Raw genomic sequence first — 27,373 nt, 5'->3', positions numbered from 1 at the left:
CACTGGTAAACGTCACACCTGTTACACACCAGCGTGTTAGCATCGTCAGTGTGACGCTAACTTCCTTAGCTTGTCCCACACAGTCGGCGTCGCAGCACAAAGTCAAGAGAGCGATGAAGAAAGCAAGAACTTTGAACTTTAGCAGCTAGCGAGGAAGTTAGCGAGGAAGTTAGCGAGGAAGTTAGCGAGGAAGTTAGCGAGGAAGTAAGGAGAAGAAGTTAGAAACGAAGTTCGAGAGGAAAACAGCGTGGAAGTTAAAGAAGTTAGCGAGGAAGTCAGAAATGAAGTAAGAGACGAAGAGAAGGAATCATCGTTCTCTTGTTTCTCTCGCTCGTCCTGAGACAGGAAGTGTTGCTTTTCTATCATAAACAAACTGAAGAACTGAATATTTAAACAGTTCATGAGAAAATAACTGATATCAAAGCAAAAACAGAGGAAACAGAAATAAACCCGCACACACATATTATATTTCAGTAAACCTTTGAATGCAGTACTTTTACTTGTAACAGAGTAATTCTACACTGAGGTACACATATGAGAGTATTCCTTCCACTGGTTCCAGGACATCGGGAACATGTCCTGTTGGTTATTTAGAGACTAAACTCGTTTCAGTTCGTCATTAAAATAACTTCCGAGGGAAACAGCGACGGCTGAACGGCGTCAGTGGAACCTGAAATGCTTCAGCGTCTCTTCAGCACTCAGATGTCATGAGACAGAAATAGTTCTTATGAAGTCATGAAGAAACGTCTCACAGGAGGACGAGACATTTCTGACCTGAGAGCATGAAGACTCTTCTTCCTCTCGAAGAGGAGCTGCAGTGTTTCCATGTGACGGCATCTCTGCTTCCAATGGATCCATTGAGATCATTAAGACTTTGAACTTTGTTCAACAGCATGAAGCTGATCTGTGATCTGATTTCTGTTTGATCAGTTTATTAGTTCTTTATTCAGCTCCTGAAAGATGAAAGTAAATCTCATCATGTTTAATAACTCATCTCCTGATTCAGATCATCTTTTTATTTCTTATTCAAACATCTGATGAGAAAACCTGAAGCAGCTCGTTTCTGGTTTAATGTTTGTCAAAGTGAAACACGGAGAACAGAAACTTTAAAACTCTAATCTCTCGTTTCCAGAGGGAGCCGGTTTATACTGGTCCTGAACCAGAACCTGAACCACAGCAAGACCAGAATCATAGAAGGTCTAGAACCACTGCAGGGCCAGGGAACTACAGCAGGACCAGGACTCTACAGTAGGACCAGGACTCTACAGTAGGACCAGGGAACTAAAGCAGGACCAGGGAACTAAAGCAGGACCAGGACTCTACAGTAGGACCAGGACTCTACAGTAGGACCAGGGAACTACAGCAGGACCAGGGAACTACAGTAGGACCAGGGAACTACAGTAGGACCAGGGAACTAAAGCAGGACCAGGGAACTACAGCAGGACCAGGACTCTACAGTAGGACCAGGGAACTACAGCAGGACCAGGGAACTACAGTAGGACCAGGGAACTACAGTAGGACCAGGGAACTAAAGCAGGACCAGGGAACTACAGCAGGACCAGGACTCTACAGTAGGACCAGGGAACTACAGCAGGACCAGGGAACTACAGCAGGACCAGGACTCTACAGTAGGACCAGGGAACTACAGCAGGACCAGGGAACTACAGCAGGACCAGGACTCTACAGCAGGACCAGGGAACTACAGCAGGACCGGGGAACTACAGCAGGACCAGGGAACTACAGCAAGACCAGGGAACTACAGCAGGACCAGGGAACTAAAGCAAGACCGGGGAACTACAGCAGGACCGGGGAACTACAGCAGGACCAGGGAACTACAGCAGGACTGGGGAACTAAAGCAAGACCAGGGAACTACAGCAGGACCGGGGAACTACAGCAGGACCAGGACTCTACAGCAGGACCGGGGAACTACAGCAGGACCGGAGAACTACAGCAGGACCAGGGAACTAAAGCAAGACCAGGGAACTACAGCAGGACCGGGGAACTACAGCAGGACCAGGACTCTACAGCAGGACCGGGGAACTACAGCAGGACCGGGGAACTACAGCAGGACCAGGGAACTAAAGCAAGACCAGGGAACTACAGCAGGACCGGGGAACTACAGCAGGACCGGGGAACTACAGCAGGACCAGGACTCTACAGCAGGACCAGGGAACTACAGCAGGACCGGGGAACTACAGCAGGACCGGGGAACTACAGCAGGACCAGGGAACTAAAGCAAGACCAGGGAACTACAGCAGGACCAGGGAACTAAAGCAAGACCAGGGAACTACAGCAGGACCGGGGAACTACAGCAGGACCAGGGAACTACAGCAGGACCAGGACTCTACAGCAAGACCAGGGAACTACAGCAGGACCGGGGAACTACAGCAGGACCGGGGAACTAAAGCAAGACCAGGGAACTACAGCAGGACCGGGGAACTACAGCAGGACCAGGACTCTACAGCAGGACCGGGGAACTACAGCAGGACCGGGGTACTACAGCAGGACCAGGGAACTACAGCAGGACCAGGGAACTACAGCAGGAACGGGGAACTACAGCAGGACCAGGACTCTACAGCAGGAACGGGGAACTACAGCAGGACCAGGACTCTACAGCAGGACCAGGGAACTACAGCAGGACCGGGGAACTACAGCAGGACCAGGACTCTACAGCAGGAACGGGGAACTACAGCAGGACCAGGACTCTACAGTAGGACCAGGGAACTACAGCAGGACCGGGGAACTACAGCAGGACCAGGACTCTACAGCAGGAACGGGGAACTACAGCAGGACCAAGACTCTACAGTAGGACCAGGCAACTACAGCAGGACCGGGGAACTACAGCAGGACCAGGACTCTACAGTAGGACCAGGGAACTACAGCAGGACCGGGGAACTACAGCAGGACCAGGACTCTACAGCAGGAACGGGGAACTACAGCAGGACCAGGACTCTACAGTAGGACCAGGCAACTACAGCAGGACCGGGGAACTACAGCAGGACCAGGACTCTACAGCAGGAACTGGGAACTACAGCAGGACCAGGACTCTACAGTAGGAACGGGGAACTACAGCAGGACCAGGACTCTACAGCAGGACCAGGGAACTATTTTGAGGGTGCTCAGCTGTTGAAGAAGTGAGTAAGAGAACATTCACTTTTTGTGACTAACAAAGAGGTTTTCCTCTGTGGTTCTGAGTCTGTGGTGAAGGTTTCACTTCACTGCCAGACCAGCGGAGCCCAAAGAAACCAGCTCAACGTTCGTAGAGACATCAGAATGATTTCCCTCTCAATGCACATACAAACCCTCAGATACACGCTCCTTTATTTGAACCTTACATATAATTCTTCTGAGTGAACTACTGGAACCACAGACTCCAGGTTTCTTTGAATGGAATCTGTTGCATCATCTGAGACACGTGGACAGATTTGGGATCTTTGTACACAAAACAAACAAACTCCTGAATAAAGGTTTGTCTCTGGAGGGTTGAGTCACTTTAAATTGCTCCGTGGGACAAACAGAGCAAACGAGACTTCTCATTTCAGACTAAAGTACAACCAAACAGACTGAGGACAGGGATCAGTGTAGACCTGCAGACCTCCAGTCCTCAGAGACCGGAGGTCCACAGGGGTCAAGAAGATCAAGTTTAACAAGAGGACTGAGGATCAAACACCGGCTGTCTGTCCCAAAGTACTTCCCCATTGTCCAGAAGCTGAAACTCTGATTCACAGAACTAAGAATACGACGGTGACACCAGAGTTCTTCATCTCTACAGATGAGATCATATGATCTAGATCTGGTCTTCTGGTCCAGATTAAACTGTTCTCAGTTAAAGAGATGTTGGACAGAAGTTAGATGCAGGAAGCAGCCATGTTAACACAGTGGGAGGAGTCACATCAGATCATGTGACTTCTGTGTTGACAGGAACATTCAGACCAACAAGAGGAGGATGACTCACACACACACCAACAGCTAACTGTGACCCAAGATGGCCGTCGGCCAGACTCAGTTTCTCTCCCCCAACTGAGAGGTTAGATTACACACACACACACACACACACACACACACACACACACACACACACACACACACACACACACACACACACACACACACACACACACACACACACACACACACACACAGCTCAGCTTTCACAATCTAAATCCATTCAGTCACATTTTATTTTAAGGTTCTTAGAGTTCAGATTCATCTTCAAAGTTCGACTCCTGAAACTGTTTGGAACCTCAGAAGAACATCAGAGTTCTTCTATGAGACTTAAATAAATGAATAATAACAAATAAATATAATAAATCATGATGACTGATTGTGTTCCTGAGTTGTTTGAGGACTTTATTTATCTGATTCACTTCCTGCAGGAGTTCATTCAGAACGCTGTTCACCTGAACGCACCGTGAGACATGAACCAACATGATTCACCACAGACACGAAACACTTTCACTTATTCTACTTGTCACGTTTCGGCCACCACAGAAGAAGAACAAGCAGAGACAGGAGGACAGCAGAGTCTCTGTCTCTGGGTTCGTTTTAGCCTGCAGGCAGAGACGAGTCGGTCACCAAAAACACACGACTAGAAGCAGGAAGCATGCTGGGAAATCCCCTCTGGAGCAGGAAGGGAGAGGTCATGCCAGGCGGGGGGGGGTCAACAGTCTGATCTGAGGTCAGATCACTACAGTCTGATTCAAACCCTGCAACACAACCGACCAATCAGAGGTCACATTAAAGAAGAAGATTAAAGACTCGTTACAATGTTTCTTTAAGTGAAAACTGATCCACAGTCAGCTGCACTTTATCATTCCTACGACTTCAGTCAGTTTATTACAGAAAGACTAAAAACCAGAACAGACTTGTTGATGATAAATAGTCTCATGACTCAAACCCTCCTCCTCCTCCTCCTCCTCCTCCTCCTCCATTGATTAATCAACAGAAAATTCCTCAGAGGAATCAACAAACCACAAACCACCAGAACCCTCAGTCCCTCTTCTTCAGGAGACTACAATACCCACAATGCATTTCACAAGGACTGCAGACAACTGCTAACATGTGCAAAAGTCTGCTAACATGTGCTAACCCTATTAGCATCTGTTAACCCTGCTAACTCACGGTTCAGATCGTATCAGAGAAACTTTATTGACACTGCGATGGTTAACATTAACACTGTGGAGACGTTCCTCTATCAGGCTCATATCTGCTGAGCAGAACGTTCTTTTAGAACTAATGAAGAGAGAGGAACGTTTGGGGATCATTAGAACAGAAGGAACCTCTAATGTTTGGAAGTCTTCATTATACGAGTTCATAGTATCTTCTGAAGAGACTCAGAGAGGAAATCCTCCTCAGTGACAGAGAGAGGACGGAAAGACAAACAACATGGAGGACATAATTACCCAGGATGGAGTGAACCCGGACAGAGAGCTGAGTCCTCAGGATCAGGATCGGCTTCTTGCCTTTCCTGTGGAAAAACAATCAAGTGTTGAAAAGAACCGTTTATTCTTCCAGAGAGACGTCACGGACTAAAAACCAGAAACCACCAGGAAACGTTAGAGAGAACCACCTGGAGGGCTGGTGAAATATAATATATATATATATATATATATATATATATATATATATATAAAAAATACATCTACAGTATCCTCTGTTCTGGAGGAATATAAAAGGTTCCTCTGAGCTTTAGAGAGGACAGAGACACGGTAACTTTATAACTTCGTAACGTGGAAACTAAATAACGTGGTAATTTATGACGTGATAACTTTGTAACGTGGGAACTTTGTAACGTGGGAACTTTGTAACGTGGGAACTTTGTAACGTGGGAACTTTGTAACGTGGGAACTTTGTAACGTGAGAACTTTGTAACGTGGGAACTTTGTAACGTGGGAACTTTGTAACGTGAAAACTTTGTAACGTGGGAACTTTGTAACGTGGTAACTTTGTAACGTGAAAACTTTGTAACGTGGGAACTTTGTAACGTGAGAACTTTGTAACGTGGGAACTTTGTAACGTGGGAACTTTGTAACGTGAAAACTTTGTAACGTGGGAACTTTGTAACGTGAGAACTTTGTAACGTGAGAACTTTGTAACGTGAGAACTTTGTAACGTGGGAACTTTGTAACGTGAAAACTTTGTAACGTGAGAACTTTGTAACGTGAGAACTTTGTAACGTGGGAACTTTGTAACGTGGGAACTTTGTAACGTGAAAACTTTGTAACGTGGGAACTTTGTAACGTGGGAACTTTGTAACGTGGTAACTTTGTAACGTGAAAACTTTGTAACGTGATGACGTGGTAACTTTGTAACGTGGTAACGTGATAACTTTGTAACGTGGTAACTTTGTAACGTGGTAACTTTGTAACGTGAAAACTTTGTAACGTGATGACGTGGTAACTTTGTAACGTGGTAACGTGATAACTTTGTAATGTGGTAACTTTGTAACGTGGTAACTTTGTAACGTGGTAACTTTGTAACGTGGGAACTTTGTAACGTGAAAACTTTGTAACGTGGGAACTTTGTAACGTGAGAACTTTGTAACGTGGGAACTTTGTAACGTGGGAACTTTGTAACGTGAAAACTTTGTAACGTGGGAACTTTGTAACGTGGGAACTTTGTAACGTGGTAACTTTGTAACGTGAAAACTTTGTAACGTGATGACGTGGTAACTTTGTAACGTGGTAACGTGATAACTTTGTAACGTGGTAACTTTGTAACGTGGTAACTTTGTAACGTGAAAACTTTGTAACGTGATGACGTGGTAACTTTGTAACGTGGTAACGTGATAACTTTGTAATGTGGTAACTTTGTAACGTGGTAACTTTGTAACGTGGTAACTTTGTAACGTGGGAACTTTGTAACGTGAAAACTTTGTAACGTGGGAACTTTGTAACGTGGGAACTTTGCAACGTCATAAATTTGTAACGTGATGACGTGGTAACTTTGTAACTTTGTAACGTGGTAACGTGGTAACTTTGTAACGTGAAAACTTTGTAACGTGGGAACTTTGTAACGTGGGAACTTTGCAACGTCATAAATTTGTAACGTGATGACGTTGTAACTTTGTAACGTGGTAACGTGATAACTTTGTAACGTGGTAACTTTGTAACGTGGTAACTTTGTAACGTGGTAATTTATGACGTGATAACTTTGTAACGTGGGAACTTTGTAACGTGGGAACTTTGTAACGTGGGAACTTTGTAACGTGGGAACTTTGTAACGTGGGAACTTTGTAACGTGAGAACTTTGTAACGTGGGAACTTTGTAACGTGGGAACTTTGTAACGTGAAAACTTTGTAACGTGGGAACTTTGTAACGTGAGAACTTTGTAACGTGAGAACTTTGTAACGTGAGAACTTTGTAACGTGGGAACTTTGTAACGTGAAAACTTTGTAACGTGAGAACTTTGTAACGTGGGAACTTTGTAACGTGGGAACTTTGTAACGTGAAAACTTTGTAACGTGGGAACTTTGTAACGTGGGAACTTTGTAACGTGGTAACTTTGTAACGTGAAAACTTTGTAACGTGAAAACTTTGTAACGTGGGAACTTTGTAACGTGGGAACTTTGTAACGTGGTAACTTTGTAACGTGAAAACTTTGTAACGTGATGACGTGGTAACTTTGTAACGTGGTAACGTGATAACTTTGTAACGTGGTAACTTTGTAACGTGGTAACTTTGTAACGTGAAAACTTTGTAACGTGATGACGTGGTAACTTTGTAACGTGGTAACGTGATAACTTTGTAATGTGGTAACTTTGTAACGTGGTAACTTTGTAACGTGGTAACTTTGTAACGTGGGAACTTTGTAACGTGAAAACTTTGTAACGTGGGAACTTTGTAACGTGGGAACTTTGCAACGTCATAAATTTGTAACGTGATGACGTGGTAACTTTGTAACTTTGTAACGTGGTAACGTGGTAACTTTGTAACGTGAAAACTTTGTAACGTGGGAACTTTGTAACGTGGGAACTTTGTAACGTGGGAACTTTGCAACGTCATAAATTTGTAACGTGATGACGTGGTAACTTTGTAACTTTGTAACGTGGTAACGTGATAACTTTGTAACGTGGTAACTTTGTAACGTGAAAACTTTGTAACGTGGGAACTTTGTAACGTGAAAACTTTGTAACGTGAGAACTTTGTAACGTGGGAACTTTGTAACGTGGGAACTTTGTAACGTGAAAACTTTGTAACGTGGGAACTTTGTAACGTGGGAACTTTGTAACGTGGTAACTTTGTAACGTGAAAACTTTGTAACGTGAAAACTTTGTAACGTGGGAACTTTGTAACGTGGGAACTTTGTAACGTGGTAACTTTGTAACGTGAAAACTTTGTAACGTGATGACGTGGTAACTTTGTAACGTGGTAACGTGATAACTTTGTAACGTGGTAACTTTGTAACGTGGTAACTTTGTAACGTGAAAACTTTGTAACGTGATGACGTGGTAACTTTGTAACGTGGTAACGTGATAACTTTGTAATGTGGTAACTTTGTAACGTGGTAACTTTGTAACGTGGTAACTTTGTAACGTGGGAACTTTGTAACGTGAAAACTTTGTAACGTGGGAACTTTGTAACGTGAAAACTTTGTAACGTGGGAACTTTGTAACGTGGGAACTTTGTAACGTGGTAACTTTGTAACGTGAAAACTTTGTAACGTGAAAACTTTGTAACGTGGGAACTTTGTAACGTGGGAACTTTGTAACGTGGTAACTTTGTAACGTGAAAACTTTGTAACGTGATGACGTGGTAACTTTGTAACGTGGTAACGTGATAACTTTGTAACGTGGTAACTTTGTAACGTGGTAACTTTGTAACGTGAAAACTTTGTAACGTGATGACGTGGTAACTTTGTAACGTGGTAACGTGATAACTTTGTAATGTGGTAACTTTGTAACGTGGTAACTTTGTAACGTGGTAACTTTGTAACGTGGGAACTTTGTAACGTGAAAACTTTGTAACGTGGGAACTTTGTAACGTGGGAACTTTGCAACGTCATAAATTTGTAACGTGATGACGTGGTAACTTTGTAACTTTGTAACGTGGTAACGTGGTAACTTTGTAACGTGAAAACTTTGTAACGTGGGAACTTTGTAACGTGGGAACTTTGCAACGTCATAAATTTGTAACGTGATGACGTGGTAACTTTGTAACTTTGTAACGTGGTAACGTGATAACTTTGTAACGTGGTAACTTTGTAACGTGGTAACTTTGTAACGTGAAAACTTTGTAACGTGGGAACTTTGTAACGTGGGAACTTTGTAACGTGGGAACTTTGTAACGTGAAAACTTTGAAACGTGGGAACTTTGTAACGTGAGAACTTTGCAACGTCATAAATTTGTAACGTGATGACGTGGTAACTTTGTAGCGTGGTAACTTTGTAACGTGGTGACGTGAGAACTTTGTAACGTCATCAATTTGTAACGTGATGACGTGGTAACTTTGTAACGTGGTAACGTGATAACTTTGTAACGTGGTAACTTTGTAACGTGGTAACGTGAGAACTTTGTAACGTCATAAATGTGTAACGTGATGACGTGGTAACTTTATAACGTGGTAACTTTATAACGTGGTAACTTTGTAACGTGAAAACTTTGTAACGTGGGAACTTTGTAACGTGAGAACTTTGCAACGTCATAAATTTGTAACGTGATGACGTGGTAACTTTGTAGCGTGGTAACTTTGTAACGTGGTGACGTGAGAACTTTGTAACGTCATCAATTTGTAACGTGATGACGTGGTAACTTTGTAACGTGGTAACGTGATAACTTTGTAACGTGGTAACTTTGTAACGTGGTAACGTGAGAACTTTGTAACGTCATAAATGTGTAACGTGATGACGTGGTAACTTTATAACGTGGTAACTTTATAACGTGGTAACTTTATAACGTGGTAACTTTGTAACGTGGTGACGTGAGAACTTTGTAACGTCATAAATTTGTAACGTGATGACGTGGTAACTTTATAACGTGGTAACTTTGTGACGTGGTAACTTTGTAACGTGATAACTTTGTAACGTGGTAACTTTGTAACGTGGTAACTTTGTAACGTGGTAACTTTGTAACGTGGTAACGTGAGAACTTTGTAACGTCATAAATTTGTAATGTGATGACGTGGTAACTTTGTAGCGTGGTAACTTTGTAACGTGGTGACGTGAGAACTTTGTAACGTCATAAATTTGTAACGTGATGACGTGGTAACTTTGTAACGTGGTAACGTGATAACTTTGTAACGTGGTAACTTTGTAACGTGGTAACGTGAGAACTTTGTAACGTCATAAATTTGTAACGTGATGACGTGGTAACTTTGTAGCGTGGTAACTTTGTAACGTGGTGACGTGAGAACTTTGTAACGTCATAAATTTGTAACGTGATGACGTGGTAACTTTGTAGCGTGGTAACTTTGTAACGTGGTGACGTGGTAACTTTGTAGCGTGGTAACTTTGTAACGTGGTGACGTGGTAACTTTGTAACGTGGTAACTTTGTAACGTGGTAACTTTGTAACGTGAGAACTTTGTAACGTCATAAATTTGTAACGTGATGATGTGGTAACTTTGTAGCGTGGTAACTTTGTAACGTGGTGACGTGGTAACTTTGTAACGTGGTGACGTGGTAACGTGGTAACTTTGTAACGTGGTAACTTTGTAACGTGGTAACTTTGTAATGTGGTAACGTGAGAACTTTATAACGTGGTAAATTTGTAACGTGGTAACTTTGTAACGTGGCAACTTTGTAACGTGGGAACTTTGTAACGTGGGAACTTTGAGACGTGGTAACTGTGACTTTCTAACTTTTTAACTTGATGACGTGGTAACTTTGTAACATGGTAACTTTGTGACGTGATGATGTGACGTGATGATGTGGTGACGTGATAACTTTGTAATGTGATAACTTTGTGACGTGGTAACTTTGTGACGTAATGACTTTGTGACGTAATGACGTGGTAACTAACAGCAGGAAAACACGACTGAAGTGATCCCAGAACAGCTCAGTTTACACATCAACCTACGCAAGCAGACTGGTGCTGCTGGGATTAGAGGACGGAAAGAACCACAGCATGGAGGTATGGAAAGAATGAGGGACAGAGAGAGGGAGGGAGGGAAAGAGAGACTGAGGAAAACTAGAGAAAAAAGGAAAGTGTTTGTCTACGACTAAAAAAGGAACAATCTTGAGATGTTTTAGGTCATTGTAACACACACACACACACAGTATTTGTACATTTATTATTCCATGTACTGCTACTTCTCCTCTACACCTTTGTGTTGGGTGGAGTATCACTTTAAAAACATTCACCGTCTAACTGGTCTCACTGGGCGGCCATGACAGAGGACAGGTAAAGGTGTTCTTACGTCACGTCTGCATAGAAGATCTCCAGCTCGTCTCTCTGCTCGTTCAGAGACAAGTCCAGGTCCAGGTAGTTTCCATGAGGAGACAACTGAAGGGTGCACTCCTCCAGCTGAGAGAGACAGAGAGAGAGACAGAGAGACAGACAATCCTGGATGAAGTTATCTTGAATAACAGTGCGCTCTTATTTTGAAATGAAGGCAGCCTCGGTAGAGAGGTGAAACCATGATCACCATTCATGTAATTGGCTGAGGGCTGGTCATGTGACTACAGGTGTGTTTGGGAAGCCTCCCAGCATGCACTGGGGCAACTGCGGTTACATTGTGCTTTTAATTGAGTATGATGAATGAATGAGTTAATAGAATATAAAGCATTAAGCAGGTGGATGGACTCAGGTTTAACAGTCAGATCCTGTTATTCAACCACAAATACCTGCATCCATCTGGACCTAAACACTTTATACAGAAAGATATAAGAATAGATCCTGGAGCAGCTGCTAATGATGCATAAACACAACCTACTGAACCGGTTCTACTGACGAGCTGGAGGTCGCGTATGATGAGATATTTCTACGTCAACACAGTTTATAAACCGTCATGACATCTACTGTACAAACACTACAACATGACGGTGACTCATCATTATTATTAGACCTCAGACTGTCTCAACTGATTTAATGCTCCACCCTGTGAAGTCATTACTCCACAAAGGTTCAGAGGATTCATCTTCACTGTTCTGTTGAATGAGAGTCAGAGTTATGTTCAAGCTGTTAATATAATACTACACACTTTAATACAACTTTGTGTCATGAGGTGAAACACTTTATATGTTTGTTCACTTCTGTTATAATTCTATTAACAACATTCTGTATAATAACGTCACACGAACAAGTAAAGATCTAAGAATGTGTTCTGATAATAAGGTGTCCCATGAATATGAATCAAACACACCCAGAGTCCCTCAGGTGTGTCTCAGTGGTCACACCCTCCATGAACGTCATACAGGTGAGTACAAATACCTCGACTACTACAAACCTGTACTACGAAAGGTAGTTAGGGTTAGACCTGCACCAGCACCACTACAGACCTGCACCAGCACCACTACAGACCAGCACCACTACAGACCTGCACCAGCACCACTACAGACCTGCACCACTACAGACCTGCACCAGCACCACTACAGACCTGCACCAGCACCACTACAGACCTGCACCAGCACCACTACAGACCTGCACCACTACAGACCTGCACCACTACAGACCTGCACCACTACAGACCTGCACCAGCACCACTACAGACCTGCACCACTACAGACCTGCACCAGCACCACTACAGACCTGCACCAGCACCACTACAGACCAGCACCACAGCTCGTTGGAGTTGCAGCTCGTTACAGACTCAGTAATCAGGTCAACATTGGTTTGAGTCCATCAAACACCAGATGAAGGTCTGGGTTCATGTTTGACTCTTATCTGGTTATTTTCTTTGTGAAAAACATTCAAATCAACTTTCATCATATTAAAATAAATCTCTTCAGTTCTCTGCTTCTATTGGTCGTTGGCTCTACAGGCGATCAACAACCAATCAGCATCAAGGGGCTCCTGATGAGACTATTGATCGTTTCTGATCAGCTGTTCATGGATCAATAACTCAGCAGCAGTTTGTTGGATGAACTCTGTTCACCAGTAAACACACAGAATCTATTTATAGACTCAGTGAGTCACCGTACGAGCTGGAACCAGGTCTGATAGAGACCAGAACAGCAACATTCTCACACACACACACACACACACACACACACACACACACACACACACACACACACACACACACACACACACACACACACACACACACACACACACACACACACACACGCCTCCTGATGAGCTAACAGCTTCTTAAAGCAGCTGAACTCTGAGTCTATAACACATGAAACCATCAGAAGGTTTTCCTGCAGCTGTGAGGAAGGAAACGCATAATCAGCTCTTATCAACGCGCTGCTGTTAGTATGACATCCGTCAGCTCATCTCCTGTTTACAGCCACACCCTGTGAGGAGGAAGAGGAGGAAGAGGAGGAAGAGGAGGACGAGAGAACCAGCTCAGAAGAATGAACAGAACGTCTGATTCCTCTGTTTCGGTCCCATCATCACCCACAGCTCAAAGCCCCAGAGCATGATGGGAACAATTAGTGGGGGGGGGGGGGGGGGGGGGGGGGGGGGGGGGGGGGGGGGGGGGGGGAAGGGAGGGGGGGGGGGGGGGCTCTGGTCTTTATCTGATCCTGGAGATTCCAGAGGTGCCCTGAACGCCTCATACAAGGCTGGACTGGATCTCTGTTGTTTGGAACCGATTGAGTAACAAAGTGAGAAATAAGTGTCATGATCTGCTGAGTCATGATCTAATGCTGCAACTGAAGACAGTGAGCTTTAACCTCTGTGATGACGAACATGACCCATGTGGAACTGAAGAGGTAGAGAACAGAGTACCTGAACAGGTAGAGTACAGAGTACCTGAACAGGTAGAGAACAGAGTACCTCAACAGGTAGAGAACAGAGTACCTGAACAGGTAGAGAACAGAGTACCTGAACAGGTAGTGAACAGAGTACCTCAACAGGTAGAGAACAGAGTACCTCAACAGGTAGAGAACAGAGTACCTGAACAGGTAGAGAACAGAGTACCTCAACAGGTAGAGAACAGAGTACCTGAACAGGTAGTGAACAGAGTACCTGAACAGGTAGAGAACAGAGTACCTCAACAGGTAGAGAACAGAGTACCTGAACAGGTAGAGAACAGAGTACCTGAACAGGTAGAGAACAGAGTACCTCAACAGGTAGAGAACAGAGTACCTGAACAGGTAGAGAACAGAGTACCTGAACAGGTAGAGAACAGAGTACCTGAACAGGTAGTGAACAGAGTACCTCAACAGGTAGAGAACAGAGTACCTGAACAGGTAGTGAACAGAGTACCTGAACAGGTAGAGAACAGAGTACCTCAACAGGTAGAGAACAGAGTACCTGAACAGGTAGAGAACAGAGTACCTGAACAGGTAGAGAACAGAGTACCTCAACAGGTAGAGAACAGAGTACCTGAACAGGTAGAGAACAGAGTACCTCAACAGGTAGAGAACAGAGTACCTGAACAGGTAGTGAACAGAGTACCCGAACAGGTAGAGAACAGAGTACCTCAACAGGTAGAGAACAGAGTACCTGAACAGGTAGAGAACAGAGTACCTGAACAGGTAGTGAACAGAGTACCTCAACAGGTAGAGAACAGAGTACCTCAACAGGTAGAGAACAGAGTACCTCAACAGGTAGAGAACAGAGTACCTCAACAGGTAGAGAACAGAGTACCTGAACAGGTAGAGAACAGAGTACCTGAACAGGTAGTGAACAGAGTACCTCAACAGGTAGAGAACAGAGTACCTCAACAGGTAGAGAACAGAGTACCTGAACAGGTAGAGAACAGAGTACCTCAACAGGTAGAGAACAGAGTACCTGAACAGGTAGTGAACAGAGTACCTCAACAGGTAGAGAACAGAGTACCTGAACAGGTAGAGAACAGAGTACCTGAACAGGTAGAGAACAGAGTACCTCAACAGGTAGAGAACAGAGTACCTCAACAGGTAGAGAACAGAGTACCTGAACAGGTAGTGAACAGAGTACCTCAACAGGTAGAGAACAGAGTACCTCAACAGGTAGAGAACAGAGTACCTCAACAGGTAGAGAACAGAGTACCTCAACAGGTAGAGAACAGAGTACCTGAACAGGTAGAGAACAGAGTACCTCAACAGGTAGAGAACAGAGTACCTGAACAGGTAGAGAACAGAGTACCTCAACAGGTAGAGAACAGAGTACCTGAACAGGTAGAGAACAGAGTACCTCAACAGGTAGAGTACAGAGTACCTGAACAGGTAGAGAACAGAGTACCTCAACAGGTAGAGTACAGAGTACCTGAACAGGTAGAGAACAGAGTACCTGAACAGGTAGAGAACAGAGTACCTCAACAGGTAGAGAACAGAGTACCTGAACAGGTATACAGAGGACCTGAACAGGTAGAGAACAGAGTACCTCAACAGGTAGAGTACAGAGTACCTGAACAGGTAGAGAACAGAGTACCTGAACAGGTAGAGAACAGAGTACCTCAACAGGTAGAGTACAGAGTACCTGAACAGGTAGAGAACAGAGTACCTGAACAGGTAGAGAACAGAGTACCTGAACAGGTATACAGAGTACCTGAACAGGTAGAGAACAGAGTACCTGAACAGGTAGAGTACAGAGTACCTCAACAGGTAGAGAACAGAGTACCTGAACAGGTAGAGAGCAGAGTACCTGAACAGGTAGAGAACAGAGTACCTGAACAGGTAGAGAGCAGAGTACCTGAACAGGTAGAGAACAGAGTATGACTTTCTAGGATAGATAAACCCGGTTCTTCCTCATCACTGGACCCACTGAGCATGCTCAGTAGCGTCTCCTTCAGAAGAAGAACTCTGGATTGACCCGTTGGTGCATTTTACTACTTTCAGAACCTCGTCATTTAAACAAGCTTTCACACTGAAGATGATTCACTCTTTCTTAATAGAAGTCTGTGGAAAAAGTATTTTTGGGTCTCATGACATCACGTGACGGAGCAGGAAGTTGTTCCTCTGCCGTTTAACCTCAATGGAACATCTGATCCAGGACCCGGGTCTCTTCCTGGACCTTCATCTGGATTCAGGACACTTTGTGATCAGTATGTTTTATGACCAAATGATTCATGATATTAAATAACTGGAGCATGTCAAAGCTCCTTCAAGTGTCAGATAAAGAAGCTCTCATTATGAACCAGACTCCATTCAAAATGTGACTTTTTTTAAATATAGAATCGATAATCAGCAACCAATAATACAAAAAGCACTTTGATCACTCGATGCTTAGTGTTCAGGTACATTCGGCACTAAGCAGCTCAACATGTACTCCATGTTTAATGTACTAGATGACAACACCGTGCATCGTTCTCCACATCGTCTTCTTACGAAGTACTCTTGAATTCGCTGCTTTTTAAACGGAGTCTGGTGTGTTTTCAAACCTTTAGAACTTCAGGTGTGTTCCCTCTACAGGTGAGTCCTCCTCACACCGGGCGGGGCTCTGGTGGTCAGTTAACTTAAGTTAGCAGGTTAACTAGTTAAGAGCTGGTTCACCTGCAGAGGCGCCTCCAGCAGCGCGTGGATCCCGGAGATCTGCTCGCTGAGCGGCACGTTCTCCTCCACGCGCACCGTCGGAGGTCTGCGGGGTTCGGGAAAGTTGGTGCAGACGAACGGATCCGAGTCCTCCAGGTACTGGACCCGACAGACGATGGAGGCCATGGCCGAGCGACCGAGACCCAAATGCGGCTGAAACACGTCCGTGTGTGTCGGTGTAGAGCTGGAGGATCCTTTAAAGAGAGGAAAACCCGGTCCTGGCTCCTGCGGGACCGGACCGGTGAAGCTGCTGTGGATATGTAAGGGCACTTCCGGTGACATCTTTCAGAATAAAGGCAGTTTTTGGCAGCGATTAAAAACAACATTTAAAAATAAATAGTCAATTTGATTGTATTCCGGATTATTTGACAGCATCTGTGTGACAAAAGAAGTAAATATAAAACCAGTAAAGTGATAAATAATAAAGTATAAAGTATTATCTGAAGTTACTTCATCTTGTGAGGAAAGAATCTGAAGACGTTTAAATCAGGGAGTACAAAGTACACAATAAATACACACAATCATACGCAGTATTTGTTGTAGTTTTCATGGTAACGTGATATGTCCCGTTCATATTCACACCATCTCAAGCCCTCACAGCTCACCAGGTGACGTCAGTGAGTCCTTGAGGGTTCAGGGTTTGAGGGTTTAGGGGGGACACTAGGATTTGGCCTGTGAGCTGCAGCTGTTCACAATAAAAACAATACACGAAGAAGAAAGGTGAGAGAACAGCGCCATCTAGTGGCTGAATGACGTCAGAGACACAAAGAGTTCATCAGGGTCCAGATGAGTCTCAGATGAGACAACAAACAACACGTTACTGTGTGTGTCTCTTTGTTACTGTGTGTGTCTCTTTGTTACTGTGTGTGTCTTTGTTACTGTGTGTGTCTGTTTGTTACTGTGTGTGTCTCTTTGTTACTGTGTGTGTCTGTTTGTTACTGTGTGTGTCTGTTTGTTACTGTGTGTCTCTTTGTTACTGTGTGTGTCTGTTTGTTACTGTGTGTGTCTCTTTGTTACTGTGTGTGTCTCTTTGTTACTGTGTGTGTCTCTTTGTTACTGTGTGTGTCTGTTTGTTACTGTGTGTGTCTCTTTGTTACTGTGTGTGTCTCTTTGTTACTGTGTGTGTCTCTTTGTTACTGTGTGTGTCTCTTTGTTACTGTGTGTGTCTTTGTTACTGTGTGTGTCTGTTTGTTACTGTGTGTGTCTGTTTGTTACTGTGTGTGTCTGTTTGTTACTGTGTGTGTCTCTTTGTTACTGTGTGTGTCTCTTTGTTACTGTGTGTGTCTGTTTGTTACTGTGTGTGTCTTTGTTACTGTGTGTGTCTCTTTGTTACTGTGTGTGTCTTTGTTACTGTGTGTGTCTCTTTGTTACTGTGTGTGTCTCTTTGTTACTGTGTGTGTCTCTTTGTTACTGTGTGTGTCTTTGTTACTGTGTGTGTCTTTGTTACTGTGTGTGTCTCTTTGTTACTGTGTGTGTCTTTGTTACTGTGTGTGTCTGTTTGTTACTGTGTGTGTCTTTGTTACTGTGTGTGTCTGTTTGTTACTGTGTGTGTCTGTTTGTTACTGTGTGTGTCTTTGTTACTGTGTGTGTCTGTTTGTTACTGTGTGTGTCTGTTTGTTACTGTGTGTGTCTCTTTGTTACTGTGTGTGTCTCTTTGTTACTGTGTGTGTCTGTTTGTTACTGTGTGTGTCTTTGTTACTGTGTGTGTCTCTTTGTTACTGTGTGTGTCTCTTTGTTACTGTGTGTGTCTTTGTTACTGTGTGTGTCTCTTTGTTACTGTGTGTGTCTTTGTTACTGTGTGTGTCTCTTTGTTACTGTGTGTGTCTCTTTGTTACTGTGTGTGTCTTTGTTACTGTGTGTGTCTGTTTGTTACTGTGTGTGTCTCTTTGTTACTGTGTGTGTCTCTTTGTTACTGTGTGTGTCTGTTTGTTACTGTGTGTGTCTCTTTGTTACTGTGTGTGTCTCTTTGTTACTGTGTGTGTCTTTGTTACTGTGTGTGTCTCTTTGTTACTGTGTGTGTCTCTTTGTTACTGTGTGTGTCTCTTTGTTACTGTGTGTGTCTCTTTGTTACTGTGTGTGTCTCTTTGTTACTGTGTGTGTCTCTTTGTGGTCGATTGACTTTCATCAGCTGCAGCGTAACATGTAGAAGAACATGAAGCTTAACTGTCTCCATTTCTGACAGAATAAATAGATAAATAAATACATTGAAACATTCAAATGTAATAATATTAAACTCATAAAACAAAGTTCATCAGTAGTCTGTGACCGTCCAGCAGGTGGAGATATTTCTCTACATTCTGAGTCCAGTTTGCAGCGTGTTGCATAAGAAAAGTGATGAAAAAGGCTGAAACAGACACACACACACACACACACACACACACACACACACACACACACACACACACACACACACACACACACACACACACACACACACACACACACACACACACACACACACACACACACACACACACACACACACACACACACACACGCCTCCTGATGAGCTAACAGCTTCTTAAAGCAGCTGAACTCTGAGTCTATAACACATGAAACCATCAGAAGGTTTTCCTGCAGCTGTGAGGAAGGAAACGCATAATCAGCTCTTATCAACGCGCTGCTGTTAGTATGACATCCGTCAGCTCATCTCCTGTTTACAGCCACACCCTGTGAGGAGGAAGAGGAGGAAGAGGAGGAAGAGGAGGACGAGAGAACCAGCTCAGAAGAATGAACAGAACGTCTGATTCCTCTGTTTCGGTCCCATCATCACCCACAGCTCAAAGCCCCAGAGCATGATGGGAACAATTAGTGGGGGGGGGGGGGGGGGGGGGGGGGGGGGGGGGGTGGAGGAATGTAATCTAGAGGGGGGGGGGGGGGGCTCTGGTCTTTATCTGATCCTGGAGATTCCAGAGGTGCCCTGAACGCCTCATACAAGGCTGGACTGGATCTCTGTTGTTTGGAACCGATTGAGTAACAAAGTGAGAAATAAAAGAGTTCCAGCGAAGTCATGATCTGCTGAGTCATGATCTGCTGAGTCATGATCTAATGCTGCAACTGAAGACAGTGAGCTTTAACCTCTGTGATGACGAACATGACCCATGTGGAACTGAAGAGGTAGAGAACAGAGTACCTGAACAGGTAGAGTACAGAGTACCTGAACAGGTAGAGAACAGAGTACCTCAACAGGTAGAGAACAGAGTACCTGAACAGGTAGAGAACAGAGTACCTGAACAGGTAGTGAACAGAGTACCTCAACAGGTAGAGAACAGAGTACCTCAACAGGTAGAGAACAGAGTACCTGAACAGGTAGAGAACAGAGTACCTCAACAGGTAGAGAACAGAGTACCTGAACAGGTAGTGAACAGAGTACCTGAACAGGTAGAGAACAGAGTACCTCAACAGGTAGAGAACAGAGTACCTGAACAGGTAGAGAACAGAGTACCTGAACAGGTAGAGAACAGAGTACCTCAACAGGTAGAGAACAGAGTACCTGAACAGGTAGAGAACAGAGTACCTGAACAGGTAGAGAACAGAGTACCTGAACAGGTAGTGAACAGAGTACCTCAACAGGTAGAGAACAGAGTACCTGAACAGGTAGTGAACAGAGTACCTGAACAGGTAGAGAACAGAGTACCTCAACAGGTAGAGAACAGAGTACCTGAACAGGTAGAGAACAGAGTACCTGAACAGGTAGAGAACAGAGTACCTCAACAGGTAGAGAACAGAGTACCTCAACAGGTAGAGAACAGAGTACCTCAACAGGTAGAGAACAGAGTACCTGAACAGGTAGTGAACAGAGTACCCGAACAGGTAGAGAACAGAGTACCTCAACAGGTAGAGAACAGAGTACCTGAACAGGTAGAGAACAGAGTACCTGAACAGGTAGTGAACAGAGTACCTCAACAGGTAGAGAACAGAGTACCTCAACAGGTAGAGAACAGAGTACCTCAACAGGTAGAGAACAGAGTACCTCAACAGGTAGAGAACAGAGTACCTGAACAGGTAGAGAACAGAGTACCTGAACAGGTAGTGAACAGAGTACCTCAACAGGTAGAGAACAGAGTACCTCAACAGGTAGAGAACAGAGTACCTGAACAGGTAGAGAACAGAGTACCTCAACAGGTAGAGAACAGAGTACCTGAACAGGTAGTGAACAGAGTACCTCAACAGGTAGAGAACAGAGTACCTGAACAGGTAGAGAACAGAGTACCTGAACAGGTAGAGAACAGAGTACCTCAACAGGTAGAGAACAGAGTACCTCAACAGGTAGAGAACAGAGTACCTGAACAGGTAGTGAACAGAGTACCTCAACAGGTAGAGAACAGAGTACCTCAACAGGTAGAGAACAGAGTACCTCAACAGGTAGAGAACAGAGTACCTCAACAGGTAGAGAACAGAGTACCTGAACAGGTAGAGAACAGAGTACCTCAACAGGTAGAGAACAGAGTACCTGAACAGGTAGAGAACAGAGTACCTCAACAGGTAGAGAACAGAGTACCTGAACAGGTAGAGAACAGAGTACCTCAACAGGTAGAGTACAGAGTACCTGAACAGGTAGAGAACAGAGTACCTCAACAGGTAGAGTACAGAGTACCTGAACAGGTAGAGAACAGAGTACCTGAACAGGTAGAGAACAGAGTACCTCAACAGGTAGAGAACAGAGTACCTGAACAGGTATACAGAGTACCTGAACAGGTAGAGAACAGAGTACCTCAACAGGTAGAGTACAGAGTACCTGAACAGGTAGAGAACAGAGTACCTGAACAGGTAGAGAACAGAGTACCTCAACAGGTAGAGTACAGAGTACCTGAACAGGTAGAGAACAGAGTACCTGAACAGGTAGAGAACAGAGTACCTGAACAGGTATACAGAGTACCTGAACAGGTAGAGAACAGAGTACCTGAACAGGTAGAGTACAGAGTACCTCAACAGGTAGAGAACAGAGTACCTGAACAGGTAGAGAGCAGAGTACCTGAACAGGTAGAGAACAGAGTACCTGAACAGGTAGAGAGCAGAGTACCTGAACAGGTAGAGAACAGAGTATGACTTTCTAGGATAGATAAACCCGGTTCTTCCTCATCACTGGACCCACTGAGCATGCTCAGTAGCGTCTCCTTCAGAAGAAGAACTCTGGATTGACCCGTTGGTGCATTTTACTACTTTCAGAACCTCGTCATTTAAACAAGCTTTCACACTGAAGATGATTCACTCTTTCTTAATAGAAGTCTGTGGAAAAAGTATTTTTGGGTCTCATGACATCACGTGACGGAGCAGGAAGTTGTTCCTCTGCCGTTTAACCTCAATGGAACATCTGATCCAGGACCCGGGTCTCTTCCTGGACCTTCATCTGGATTCAGGACACTTTGTGATCAGTATGTTTTATGACCAAATGATTCATGATATTAAATAACTGGAGCATGTCAAAGCTCCTTCAAGTGTCAGATAAAGAAGCTCTCATTATGAACCAGACTCCATTCAAAATGTGACTTTTTTTAAATATAGAATCGATAATCAGCAACCAATAATACAAAAAGCACTTTGATCACTCGATGCTTAGTGTTCAGGTACATTCGGCACTAAGCAGCTCAACATGTACTCCATGTTTAATGTACTAGATGACAACACCGTGCATCGTTCTCCACATCGTCTTCTTACGAAGTACTCTTGAATTCGCTGCTTTTTAAACGGAGTCTGGTGTGTTTTCAAACCTTTAGAACTTCAGGTGTGTTCCCTCTACAGGTGAGTCCTCCTCACACCGGGCGGGGCTCTGGTGGTCAGTTAACTTAAGTTAGCAGGTTAACTAGTTAAGAGCTGGTTCACCTGCAGAGGCGCCTCCAGCAGCGCGTGGATCCCGGAGATCTGCTCGCTGAGCGGCACGTTCTCCTCCACGCGCACCGTCGGAGGTCTGCGGGGTTCGGGAAAGTTGGTGCAGACGAACGGATCCGAGTCCTCCAGGTACTGGACCCGACAGACGATGGAGGCCATGGCCGAGCGACCGAGACCCAAATGCGGCTGAAACACGTCCGTGTGTGTCGGTGTAGAGCTGGAGGATCCTTTAAAGAGAGGAAAACCCGGTCCTGGCTCCTGCGGGACCGGACCGGTGAAGCTGCTGTGGATATGTAAGGGCACTTCCGGTGACATCTTTCAGAATAAAGGCAGTTTTTGGCAGCGATTAAAAACAACATTTAAAAATAAATAGTCAATTTGATTGTATTCCGGATTATTTGACAGCATCTGTGTGACAAAAGAAGTAAATATAAAACCAGTAAAGTGATAAATAATAAAGTATAAAGTATTATCTGAAGTTACTTCATCTTGTGAGGAAAGAATCTGAAGACGTTTAAATCAGGGAGTACAAAGTACACAATAAATACACACAATCATACGCAGTATTTGTTGTAGTTTTCATGGTAACGTGATATGTCCCGTTCATATTCACACCATCTCAAGCCCTCACAGCTCACCAGGTGACGTCAGTGAGTCCTTGAGGGTTCAGGGTTTGAGGGTTTAGGGGGGACACTAGGATTTGGCCTGTGAGCTGCAGCTGTTCACAATAAAAACAATACACGAAGAAGAAAGGTGAGAGAACAGCGCCATCTAGTGGCTGAATGACGTCAGAGACACAAAGAGTTCATCAGGGTCCAGATGAGTCTCAGATGAGACAACAAACAACACGTTACTGTGTGTGTCTCTTTGTTACTGTGTGTGTCTCTTTGTTACTGTGTGTGTCTTTGTTACTGTGTGTGTCTGTTTGTTACTGTGTGTGTCTCTTTGTTACTGTGTGTGTCTTTGTTACTGTGTGTGTCTGTTTGTTACTGTGTGTGTCTCTTTGTTACTGTGTGTGTCTTTGTTACTGTGTGTGTCTGTTTGTTACTGTGTGTGTCTCTTTGTTACTGTGTGTGTCTTTGTTACTGTGTGTGTCTCTTTGTTACTGTGTGTGTCTCTTTGTTACTGTGTGTGTCTTTGTTACTGTGTGTGTCTGTTTGTTACTGTGTGTGTCTCTTTGTTACTGTGTGTGTCTTTGTTACTGTGTGTGTCTGTTTGTTACTGTGTGTGTCTCTTTGTTACTGTGTGTGTCTCTTTGTTACTGTGTGTGTCTCTTTGTTACTGTGTGTGTCTGTTTGTTACTGTGTGTGTCTCTTTGTTACTGTGTGTGTCTCTTTGTTACTGTGTGTGTCTCTTTGTTACTGTGTGTGTCTCTTTGTTACTGTGTGTGTCTTTGTTACTGTGTGTGTCTGTTTGTTACTGTGTGTGTCTGTTTGTTACTGTGTGTGTCTGTTTGTTACTGTGTGTGTCTCTTTGTTACTGTGTGTGTCTCTTTGTTACTGTGTGTGTCTGTTTGTTACTGTGTGTGTCTTTGTTACTGTGTGTGTCTCTTTGTTACTGTGTGTGTCTTTGTTACTGTGTGTGTCTCTTTGTTACTGTGTGTGTCTCTTTGTTACTGTGTGTGTCTCTTTGTTACTGTGTGTGTCTTTGTTACTGTGTGTGTCTTTGTTACTGTGTGTGTCTCTTTGTTACTGTGTGTGTCTTTGTTACTGTGTGTGTCTGTTTGTTACTGTGTGTGTCTTTGTTACTGTGTGTGTCTGTTTGTTACTGTGTGTGTCTGTTTGTTACTGTGTGTGTCTTTGTTACTGTGTGTGTCTGTTTGTTACTGTGTGTGTCTGTTTGTTACTGTGTGTGTCTCTTTGTTACTGTGTGTGTCTCTTTGTTACTGTGTGTGTCTGTTTGTTACTGTGTGTGTCTTTGTTACTGTGTGTGTCTCTTTGTTACTGTGTGTGTCTCTTTGTTACTGTGTGTGTCTTTGTTACTGTGTGTGTCTCTTTGTTACTGTGTGTGTCTCTTTGTTACTGTGTGTGTCTTTGTTACTGTGTGTGTCTGTTTGTTACTGTGTGTGTCTCTTTGTTACTGTGTGTGTCTCTTTGTTACTGTGTGTGTCTGTTTGTTACTGTGTGTGTCTCTTTGTTACTGTGTGTGTCTCTTTGTTACTGTGTGTGTCTTTGTTACTGTGTGTGTCTCTTTGTTACTGTGTGTGTCTCTTTGTTACTGTGTGTGTCTCTTTGTGGTCGATTGACTTTCATCAGCTGCAGCGTAACATGTAGAAGAACATGAAGCTTAACTGTCTCCATTTCTGACAGAATAAATAGATAAATAAATACATTGAAACATTCAAATGTAATAATATTAAACTCATAAAACAAAGTTCATCAGTAGTCTGTGACCGTCCAGCAGGTGGAGATATTTCTCTACATTCTGAGTCCAGTTTGCAGCGTGTTGCATAAGAAAAGTGATGAAAAAGGCTGAAACAGACACACACACACACACACACACACACACACACACACACACACACACACTCACACACACACACTCACACTCACACACACTCACACTCACACACACACAGACAGACACACACACACACGGATACAGACACAGTCACACACACACACTCACACACACAGACAGACAGACACACACACACACACACACACACACACACTCACACACACAGACAGACAGACACACACACACTCACACACTCACACTCACACACACACACACACACACACTCACACTCACACTCACACTCACACACACTCACACTCACACACACACAGACAGACACACACACACACGGATACAGACACAGTCACACACACACACACACTCACACACACAGACAGACAGACACACACACACACGGATACAGACACTCACACACACACACACACACACACGCACACACACACGCACACGCACACTCTCACACACACACACACACACACTCACACACACACACACACACACACACGCTTTGGCCAAACTGAACTAAGCAGATTTCAGTTTATTCGCTCTGAGCTGTCGATCAATCAATCACTAAAATATCGACGGTTACCATGGTTACCGCTCTGACTTGCTGAGCTTTGACGTTCTGCTGCACTGAGAGGAGGAAGGAAGGAAAGGAAAGGAGGATGTAAGGAACTGAAGTGGTAATGAAGGAAATGAGGAGGAAAGGAGGAGACAGAAAAGGAAACCTGGAATTGTTTAATGTGTGCTTCACAGACTCAGGTGTCCCGTCAGGTGTCAGGTGTCCCGTCAGGTGTCAGGTGTCCCGTCAGGTGTCCCGTCAGGTGTCACATCAGGTGTCAGGTGTCCCGTCAGGTGTCACATCAGGTGTCCCGTCAGGTGTCCCGTCAGGTGTCAGGTGTCCCGTCAGGTGTCCCGTCAGGTGTCAGGTGTCCCGTCAGGTTTCACGTCAGGTGTCAGGTGTCCCGTCAGGTGTCAGGTGTCCCGTCAGGTGTCACATCAGGTGTCCCGTCAGGTGTCCCGTCAGGTGTCAGGTGTCCCGTCAGGTGTCACATCAGGTGTCAGGTGTCCCGTCAGGTGTCACATCAGGTGTCCCGTCAGGTGTCCCGTCAGGTATCCCGTCAGGTTTCACGACAGGTGCCAGGTGTCCCGTCAGGTGTCCCGTCAGGTGTCAGGTGTCCCGTCAGGTGTCACATCAGGTGTCAGGTGTCCCGTCAGGTGTCACATCAGGTGTCCCGTCAGGTGTCCCGTCAGGTGTCAGGTGTCCTGTCAGGTGTCACATCAGGTGTCCCGTCAGGTGTCCCGTCAGGTGTCAGATGTCCCGTCAGGTGTCCCGTCAGGTGTCACATCAGGTGTCAGGTGTCCCGTCAGGTGTCCCGTCAGGTGTCAGGTGTCCCGTCAGGTGTCAGGTGTCCCGTCAGGTGTCCCGTCAGGTGTCAGGTGTCCCGTCAGGTGTCCCGTCAGGTGTCAGGTGTCCCGTCAGGTATCCCATCAGGTCAGGTGTCCCATCAGGTATCCCGTCAGGTGTCCCGTCAGGTGTCCCGTCAGGTCAGGTGTCCCATCAGGTGTCCCATCAGGTATCCCGTCAGGTGTCCCATCAGGTATCCCGTCAGGTCAGGTGTCCCGTCAGGTGTCCCATCATGCATCTGGCTGCTGAATGTTTACATGTGTAGACTCACCTGTATTACTCTCTTCCTGTCCCCTCGTCTCTCTGCAGGTGACTGTTGCTCTCCATGTCTCCTGACCCCGGTCTTATCTCTGAACCAACACAGCCTATCAGTCTTATCTGTGAGCGCTGACAAACCTGGACACCTGCCCAGGTGTGTCAGAAGGGGCGTGGCTTCCTGCTGTGAAAGTCTTTTTAAATGCTCTGTGTGGGTGCGTTCAAATATGCTGAAAGTTTCCTCTTAGTCGAACAAAGTCTTCTTCGTCATCATCGTGCTGGTTCAGTGTTTGTGTTGTTTTATGCAGTGAAGCGTCAAATGTTGGACGATCCGCATGTCCTCAAACGCCCCGCAAAAGAGTTTCAAAATGGCTCCTGCAGGATGAAACGATGATGGTGTAACTTTGACTAAATTATACAATCAATACATAAATACAGTTGAGTAAATAAATCTGGTTTGAGAAGTGAACATCTGGACGAAAAGACGTAACTTTGATTCAATTCAACATAAACTCTGATAAAATGTTCACTGAACCCTGGAGAAGAACTCCAGGGTTCCTACTGACTGTTTGTGACATGTGACATATTACATGTTGCATGTTACATGTGACGTATTACATGCCACATATTACATGTGACATGGCATGTGACGTATTACATGTGATATGTGACATGTGACGTATTACATGTGACGTATTACATGTTACATGTTACATGTGACGTATTACATGTGATATGTGACATGGCATGTGACGTATTACATGTTACATGTTACATGTGACGTATTACATGTTACATGTGACGTATTACATGTGATAAGTGACATGTGACGTAT

At 44.5% G+C, this 27,373-nt stretch overlaps 1 protein-coding gene across 1 annotated transcript in view; it reads right to left on the bottom strand.

Moving 5' to 3' along the window:
- The window catches only part of fhod1 (formin homology 2 domain containing 1), a 38,051-nt gene extending 21,141 nt beyond the window's left edge, over positions 1-16,910 (bottom strand). The window contains exons 1-3 of the mRNA XM_079158658.1: positions 16,527-16,910; positions 11,357-11,463; positions 5,404-5,468 (exon numbers count right to left, since the gene is read on the bottom strand). Coding sequence (XP_079014784.1) covers positions 5,404-5,468; positions 11,357-11,463; positions 16,527-16,847 — 493 coding nt within the window. The 5' untranslated portion in view covers positions 16,848-16,910. The remainder of the gene's footprint in view (positions 1-5,403; positions 5,469-11,356; positions 11,464-16,526) is intronic.
- Positions 16,911-27,373: the final 10,463 nt, after the last annotated feature.

This window comes from Pholis gunnellus, assembly GCF_910591455.1.
Source record: "Pholis gunnellus genome assembly, chromosome: 1".
NCBI classification, from domain to species: Eukaryota; Metazoa; Chordata; class Actinopteri; order Perciformes; family Pholidae; genus Pholis; species Pholis gunnellus.
This window is presented reverse-complemented; position numbering and strand designations above follow the sequence as displayed.